General features: G+C 36.8%; 1 protein-coding gene across 5 annotated transcripts in view; it reads left to right on the forward strand.

Moving 5' to 3' along the window:
- Positions 1–9294, forward strand: part of PARN (poly(A)-specific ribonuclease) — a 45466-nt gene that overhangs the window by 29147 nt on the left and 7025 nt on the right. For all 5 annotated transcript variants that reach the window (XM_023936632.2, XM_086853694.1, XM_086853696.1 and 2 more), the window contains one exon: positions 7591–7780. In XM_023936632.2, coding sequence (XP_023792400.1) covers positions 7591–7780 — 190 coding nt within the window. The remainder of the gene's footprint in view (positions 1–7590; positions 7781–9294) is intronic.

Genomic DNA, 9294 nt, shown 5'->3' on the forward strand with positions numbered 1-9294 from the left:
ATAAAAATTGCTGATTGTACTTGTGATTTAGTGAGATGTACTTAAGGGAAGAACCTAGGAAAAACTAATTATGTGGCCTGTTTTTTAACCTGTTTATATAAATGTCTGCATCTTCTGGACTTTATAAAAAGCCTTGGAGAACTGTAAAACAATATGAACACAAGGCAAGATGTTGGTACAGGTATACTTCTATGCTTACCTCTTAGAGAAGTTTCTGACTTTGAGCTGGTATTGATGTCTTGGTATAGCTCAAGAAAACACAAGTGCAACAAGAATATCTGTGGGACATAAATGGATCGAGGACATGAAAAGTGAATGGAAGTTTTCTCTAAAGAGTTCAGATTTCCATTATAGAGGAGTCTAAGTACTGTAAAAACAGCCAGACTTGCTTTACATATTTTTAATAAGGAAATTATGTGTGAAAAAGTGATGAAAATGAGACTGGTTTTGTAATTATCTGCATGGAGTGTTAACTGATTTGGATCTATCAGATTTTGAAACCCCATTTATATCTGGGAGGTGTCTGTATTTTTATGATACAGCAGTGGTTCAAATACTGCATATTTGGCTGAACTAAGATCAAGTTAAGAGACTTGAACAACAGATCATTTAAAGACTGATCTGCTATCCTCCCTTGATGTACATGCTCAACATAACCAGTTGATGAGTCTGGCTGGTTTCTTAACAATTTAGCTCCAATGCCTTTTAATTTTGTTCAGCTTCATAGGTGATACAAGACAACTTGAAATATGATTTGTCTATATGACTAGTTTTGTGTAACTGTATCTAAGGGTAATATTGAAATTGTGATAGTCATCTTTTCTATTTCAAAATATTTCAAATTATCATGCTTAACCTTTGAAAATGACAGACCTCTCAAAATGTGGCACTTTGCATTAGCTGTTGCTGCTTTGCTGTGCTGTTTTCATTTTTTCTAACTCTCCTAGCTTCAGTATTTTAAATGGGCTAAAAACTTGTTCATCAGCATCCTGGGAATATGTTTGATTTCTCACAGATTCAAACATTTATTTTGAATATGTAGGGAATAAAATATATCTCTTCATCCCCCAGTGCTCACAACTACTCAATGTGCTGAGTTACATAATATCATGGATGGTAGCCATTAAAACATAGTCCAAAACTGATTGATAAAATATTGGCCACTAAGATTTTCTATTTATGAAGTATACATTTGATTAGCTGAATTTAGCTAATAAGCAGCTCTTCAAATTTCACATGGTAATCAGCAGTGTTTATGTTGCCAGGGAGAATGTGTTCCAATGTTTTAATTGTTAAAGTGTTACCCTATGAATCTTTGGATAATATAAAAAGACTTGTTTCCTTTTCCACTTTATTTCCTCTGAAAAACTAATTAGGAAAAAAGGCAGTATTTTTAGAGGCAATTTTGGGGCTGCTCCTAACTTTCCAACTGAATATGGCATGCTTTAAAACACACAAACCAGAAACCTTGGGAAACAAGTGTCAAATGCCTTAAACTTCTCATTTTGCTGCTTATGATAATGCCCAAGAATCTTCACTTTATTTAGTTATTCACGCAACTCACACATTGGCAGTCTCTCAGATTTGTTATGAGGAGAAAAGGCTTGTTCTATAAAATCGTCTTGCTCTCTATGGCTTGAGGTGGGAGCTGCAGCAGGACAGATGCTAGGGAGCAGTTGCACAGTCACCCTCTCATGCCTGTCTGTGCAAACTGGACCTGACCTTTGCCAGGGGAAGGTTCTTGATTTCCAGTGGGCTCTGTGTCACTCTTTCTGTTGGGCTGCCACAATGTCATCTTAAAGCCCGTAACAGGTTTATGAAAGTGGTGATTTAGATGGCTGTAATTTGTCATAACTTTTTGCAATATGCTATGCTGTAAACTATTTTCTAGGCTACAAGCGCCTAAAAACTAATGGACAATAATACTGTCTATGTTCTGTTAGGATTTGCTGTTCAAAGTAGGTAATGAATAAGAATTTGTTAAATGGTTGATATTCTTTTAGTTGCACATGTTGGAGACAAAACTTCTGTTGCCAAGTTGCACTGCAAGTGGCATCAGCATTTCTGTCAAACATGAAGCACGCATTTATTAAGTTTGTGGCAAAGATAAACACTGTGCACTGTTAGAGCTGATGAACACAGGAAAATTCAGAACTAACTTTTGGGATACAACTTCTGTCTCTTAAGATTTTTGTCTTGCTAGATAAGTTTGCCTTTAGATGCTGTTCAGCTTTGTGTGTTTATAAAGCTGGCTTTTCATTTGGAGAGGTTAGTACGGAGAAAGTGCTGTGATCCATGATCCTATGACTTACAAAGATCTAGATTTCTTCCAGGTAGTCTGCAAATGGTGGAGAAAATGGGAGAGAGTTCAGCTTGTCTTAACTGTCAAATAAGCCCAGTATTTTATTTTAATTAATAAATTGGTATAACCTGAAGTATTTGTCTTTCAACCACTTCAGCCTCTCAACTGTTCTCTGCAGTTAGCCTTGTGAGTCCTCAGTTAATGCTTTGGATCAATGTTAAGCTCTTGTTTTTCATGGTTTCCTCGAGTTTTGTCATCTAGCTTTGACTGTTCAAGTTGCTGGTCTGAAAAGAACCTTGATACTTAAAGGGAAGTTCCTGTAGGTGTCTTTGCACTTTGCACTTTATAGCCCATGTAAAAGGTACTCTTAAAAAACACTGGTACTTGGAATGGGTGAATTTTTAAAACTGGGAAAGTCTTATAAATATGTTTTAAGTTTAAAGTGCTTGAAAATAAAATTGGGCTTTTGAGACATTTTACATGATTATATGAAAATTTTCATATATTACATAAAAATAATGGACAAAATTATCCGTGGTACCTCAAAAATATACCTCATTTATTTTCCCTTAGTAGCCAACACTTGCTACTAAATTCCCTTTACCTGAGGCTTGGGTTCAGTTTAATGACATCTATGTTCTGATTATAAGTAACTTCTGCAATATTTTAGTACCATTGGTTCAACTTTAGAGTAATTTTAACCTGGTGAATCTTCCTGAGAATGTGTTTCTTGCTGTTTTAAAATGCAATAAATACACTTAACCTGTAATTTTAAATACACGTGGAAAGCAACTGCTTGTTGTAAATGGCAAGCACTGAAATAATGTTAAGTTATTCCATGTGTTGGTGCCCTGATATATGAGGTCATACAGAATTTAGTGTCTGCAAGATATCTTCTTCCTCTCGGCTTTGAGAAGCCTGATGCTTTTAGGCAGCAGGGGAGCAATGGACTAAAGCAGGTGCAGCAGCTGAAATTGTGACAGCCTTTTAATGATTTGTGTTTAAATCATTTATCTTTCTGAACATGTGAGTTTCTCAGGACTGGGCTTTATGGTTTATTACTGACTGTTCTGTAGGTTTACTAGAGAGTCTGCTACTTAGCATGAGTGCTTACCACCACCATTTAAATATCTAAGAAGTATTTTGAGATTGTGTGTATATCAATCTCTCCTCACTGATTTCAGGGAAAGGGCAGGTAGTAGATTCTGTATTACCCAGAATCTGAAAAACTACATTTCACATGGCTGTGTTGTCAGCAATAAGTTAATGTGAAATTTATACCAGATACATTCTGAAAGGAGGTTATAGCCAGGTGAGGGTTGGTCTCTTCTCCCAGGTAACAAATGATGGGATGAGGGGAAATGGCTTCCAGATGCACCAGGAGAGGTTCAAGTTGGACATTAGGGGAAATTTCTTCACTGAGAGGGTTGTCAAGCACTGGAACAGGCTGCCCAGGGAAGCAGTGGGGCTGAGGAGCAGAGCACAGGGTCCTCTCATTTGGTACCAAGGTGAAGTCAGTTGTGGGGCCAGACTGTGAACATTTCTATCTGAAAGTCCTGCAGGTCTGAGCTCTCTGTGCTTTGAGCAATAATAGTCATGGAGACTTTCTGGCTAGAATGAAAATGTTCTGAACATGTTATGCTTTTAATTTGTAGGTTCACAGATATGAACAGTTTACTAGCAATCCTGGGAGTTAAAATTCTGCAGTGTTTATTTAAAATTTGTAGTAAATGCAGGGATTGAGATGTGGTGAATTTCAGCTTGTGTTGTTCAGGAATCTTGAGAGCAGCAGGAAAATGAATTACTGGTTTTACAGTGGAACCTGTGGTATAAATCATATTAGAGATAGCTATTTTACAACTTCCAACATTACTGATGTGGAATTAAGAGGACAGATTATAGATTCACCTTCAAGGTGTCTGCAGCCATTTTTTTTTTTTTTTATCAGCTAATAAATAAACAAAACAAACAAAAAACCACCCCAAACCCAAAATGTTTTTCTTAACGTTGGAAGTCTTATGACTACCTTTTCATTTGATTTGGAATTTTTGAAATAAGTTGAAACAAAAGCTGTGAAATGTATTAATTATGTTACACTGATAATTTCACTGATATTTAACAAAATATAGTTGAATTCTGCTTACACCTTCATAATGTCCATAGTTGCATGATCATGTGGTTTCTTTAGGATTTATGGCTTCTCTGGGAATATGTCTGTACATTTGCTGTGGAGGGACTCAGTCCTGAATGTTCTGTAGAGGCCAGTTTAATTCCATTTAGGTTAATTTAAAAGATGCTCTCTAATTTGGGACATTGAGTCTTCTGCTTTCTGTTGATAAAATAGGCACACTCACTACTGCTTCCACTCCCGAATTTTACTTTGAAATACTGGACTATGCATGTGCACTTTTGTCATCATGGCAAGCTTCTGGATTGTTACATGTGGCATGAATAGCCCTGGTAGTCAATAAATAAGGCTGTGGAACCATATGGTGAGTATTGAGAGTAAAACAAAGCACTGACTTAGCTACTCACTAATTGCACACTGTTGCTCTGGCTGAGGCAGTGGTCCCATGTCTTAAGTAGAACATGATCAGATAAGATTAATACAGAATCAATACAGAGGTCACTTAAAGGCTTCACAGGTGAAATTTTACTTCAGTATTTCATAAGCATAAGTGCTTAATATTGCAGCCTTAATCTGTATAGCTCTGTGTGTCTGTTGCATTTATATATTGTAGCTCTTCTTTTACCTACAAAGTTCACCAACATATTTGTCTATTTTTTAAGAGGCTTAATATTGTCAGTGGCCATCTGTCAGGATGTTGCTCAGCATAAAAGCAAGGGCTTGGCAAGAGGGTATCTTTGTACACATTCCTGTTGAACCACTCAATGACAGTAAGCCTGTTTGATGTCTTCCATAATAACAAGGGAAGGTGCCATCCTCTAGAAGTGCTTTTCCTAAAATAAATTGCAATTACTATTATTCTGCTATGAGACAGAAACTTTAGGGCTGCAATTAATGCGAAATGCAGCCACACAGTGTTGGTTACTAGGTCAGGTTTCTCACAGAAAGATTTTTCTCATCTCTTAAAATATAAAGAAATAAATAAGTAGTCCCCCTAACTTCTCTTCAGTTTTTTAGAATTCAAAGAGTATTCCAGCAGTGCATCTCTTCTGTTGGGAGTGCAGAATGACTTACCTGTATTTGCTTTGTTTGGCAGTATGGACAGCATTCATCAAAAAAGCGTCAGGGAAAATGTACTGAACTCTTACAGGGAGCTGCTCTTCAGTTCAAGATAATGCACAATTGATTTATCTGTGTGGCTCCTTAGACTTCTCCATATGCCTTCATTTCAGTTTCTCAATGATGAAGCAATTTATTCAGCATGTAACGTTTTATATCAAATATATATGCTATATATGTAATACATATATTTGTGTGTGTATGTGTGTGCCGTATGAATGGATTGCTGTGAAATACATGCCTTATTTCAAGAAAGCAGAGTTGTCTTTGTACAAAAATACTGACTCTTGCACAGATTTATTTTAGAATTATCTTTAGACCTCAAATTATTTGTTTTTGTTCCTTAAAAAAGGGCTGAGTTTGTCTGGGAATTAAATGGCAGACCCATAACTTTGGTTCATAGCTGTAGCAAAACAAATAAAGTTATTGTGTTTTAACAAATGAGTATGTATCAGATGATCCATGGTAACTTTGTGCTTGATTTTAGCAAGTAAAAACATGCTTGAGTTTAACTAAACAAAATCTGCCCTGAGGAATGTTGGCTGGCATGCAGTAAACTCCAGTGAGCCTTATTATTTCATTTGTGATGCCTGCCCCATAACTTCATGGGCAAGAAATATTGTCCTAATTCTTGCAAACACATCCTGTAACTTCGTAGCTCAAAACAAATATAAGGGGGTGAACGGAGGTATGTCTGACACTTATTGGTTAGTGCAACAATCTCACAAGGGTGTTAATCATAACTACTGCTATCTACACTGGGGATTAAAATTAACTCTTGCCTGGTTTTATGTATGTTTCAACAGCAGCATTTATATGCCATGTCAGGTATTATAGATATCTCATTTCACTGTTACAAAGCAAATATACAGAATGGATGATCCATCCTGAAAGAGGAGGAAAGCCACATCCATCCATCTTCCTCACCTTTTCTGAAATTTGATGTTAGAGCTTGCCATCTCTAATGCTTGCACCAGAAGTAGCACAAAATACCTGAACTTAAAACAGCTCAACTAGAGTCCAGAAGTGGGATATGCATCTGAAATTGCTCCAAAAAATTGGAAGTACATAATAAAATCTGGATTTTGTCTCCCCTACAACTGCGGTATTTCAAAACGTACAGAAAAACAATCTGAGGTTTGGGGGGCTTTTTTGTTTGGTTTATATTTAAACTAGTTTACTTTAGGGTTGCTTTACAATACTTTCTTTCAGAGAGCTAGGCTGAAAGCAGCAGAAGACACCAGTTGACAGTCAGTTTAATTTGCTGATTCATCTGTTACAGGGATGGCGTCAGGCCAGAGCTTGGCTTGCAGACTAAAGGCTGAGAGCTGTGAAGATGCTGGGACTTGAAGGAATGTTGTTAAATTGTTACTGAGGAGAGGCAGTAAAAGTTTTTCTGTTTAGTTTTAAAGTGCTTCTAATTTTGCATTGACAGAAATCTTTCTCCCTTGAACTTGAAGTCTTTTTTGGTTAAAGGGAGATCAGACATTAGAAGGATACAAGGATGGAACAGCTGGCTATTAGTTAAGTGCTTCTTCCATGGATGTCTTGTGCAACCAAAAATGCAGCTCAAATAAGCTTATGTTTCACAGCAATCAAACAGAGTTTTGGCAAAGGCTTTGCAAATGTCGTCTTTTCCTGGCAGACTTGCAAAATAAACCTGCTGGGTTAAGTAATGAGACTAAAAGGGAAAAAATCCAGGAAATCTTTTCTTGCCAACAAGCAATCTGGAAGAGGGTTACGACTGAAGAATTGATCGTTTCTAATTTAAAAGAAACGTCTTAAGTAGATTTAACTCTTTTTGCAGTCTGACTTTGAGAAGAGCTTTGAGCATCTAGTTCAGACATTGTGACTTCTAGAGAATATGGCATTTTGGGTTTGTTTTGTTTTGGTTTTTTAATTGCTAACAATGGAACTAGAAATTGTTTTATGAACAGAACGAATAGCTTGCGCCCTTCTGCTTTTCAAAATAAGCTGTTTCAGTAGAGGGCATGCTGTCATTTAAGTGTTTTGTGTATAATATCATTCTCTTTTTCCATAGCTGTAAACACCAGCCGGTATGCTGAAAGTTATAGGATCCAGACATATGCAGAATATGTGGAGAAAAAACATGAAGAAAAACAAGCCAAGAGAAAATGTACAGAAGATAGCTGGAAGGAGATGGAGAGGAAGAGGTTAAAAACCCAGTGCACACCTTATGTTTCCCAGAGTCGATACTACTGTGTTAACAGGTGAGACGTCTGAGCTGCCAGCTCATGTTCTTACTGCATTTCTATCCAAAATCTAGCAATTTCTGTATGTATTTCTTTGCATATAAATCAGTAGTGGTATATCAGCTGTCACAAGATGATAGGTAAAGGAACAGAGGGAATTTCATCATTAATATGATCAGACAGATTTTTAAATGCTGGGATCTTTAGGGCAGGTCACATCACAGCTTATGAGCTTGATGTAACAGCACCATTTCTTATAACCAAAATTTAAAAATTATTTTCTTTATTCATATGACACTTGTGAAGTTGAAGTGATTAAGTTGTCCTTATGCTTCAGAAATAGAATGGCAAATGATGCATGGCTTTAAGCTTTCAGTATAAAACTTGAAAAGGGCTTGTTCATTATTTAAGGACAAAATTAAGTCAGGACATGCTGCTTTTGGTTTTGGTACATTATGTTTCCTATGTTGCTGTGTGTATTTCTTGTTCCATATTTACCCGCTGATATTAATGACAGGTTTTGGATATGATGGTAACAGCCAGCTTCTTTCTCAGTCATCTCTGTAGCTGAACATGTGAAGAGTTTTTAAGTGTTAATATAATTGTATAAATAACCTATTAAGTTGTTGCCATTCTTCCCCCTCCCTTCTCCTGTCCCCCCAGTTCTATCAATTCTATATGAAAATAAGTTTGAGTGAAGCATCTAAGTTACATTTCTGTAGGTGGATATTTTGGCTTATTGGGGTGAGGGGGGCGGGGGGGAGGAGGATTTCTCTTCCTCCCTGCCCCGTGGTTTACACAAACCAAATTTGGTGGTTATAAAACCAGTGCTGAGGTATTTCTGCTTTATCTTTCTTGGAAATGCTACATTAAGTTCAAGTTCTCTTTATATCTTCTTCTAAACATTAATCTGTCGTTTAACAAATTTGCTGAACTTGTTCTGTTCTTCTCATGACCTTATGATTTTGCAGGTGTGTATTTTGGCAAGCAGTCAGATATTCATGGCTTTTGTCATGGTGGGAATTCTAAATGTGTTATAGACATGTTTGATTCAAAAAAACATATGGAAGAAGGTGATGATTGAATCCATATCAAATGAACTTAGTTTAATTGAACTGTTGTACTTGGAACTCCTGAGGAGTCCATGCTGTGAGGAGATGAGGAGCTTTAAGGACTGTCCTGACACCAGCCTCCATGTGTCTAAGGCTCAGCTCTATAACTAAGGTAGTAGATTATTAAATAGTCTGGAAATACTACACCTTGAGTTTGCAAAGTACTAAGTCCTAGTTTTGTTTTTGCCAGAGAAAGTGTCCCCTCTCAATGAATGCATTTAGGCACCTCACAGGTTTCAGGCAGATAGTAACAGTAGCAGCTCATGAAGAGCAGGAAATGCAGAAAGTTGATTTGCTGTTGTCTTGCAAAGAAATTTAAGATCCACCAAATGTGCAAATGTGTAATTTGGAAAACTGCTGAACAAAATTTTCTGTGAATTCTTTTCCTAAAAGTTTGACATACCCCAATGAGTTGTTTGT

This window comes from Cyanistes caeruleus, chromosome 17, assembly GCF_971803275.1.
Source record: "Cyanistes caeruleus chromosome 17, bCyaCae1.hap1.1, whole genome shotgun sequence".
Taxonomy (NCBI): Eukaryota; Metazoa; Chordata; class Aves; order Passeriformes; family Paridae; genus Cyanistes; species Cyanistes caeruleus.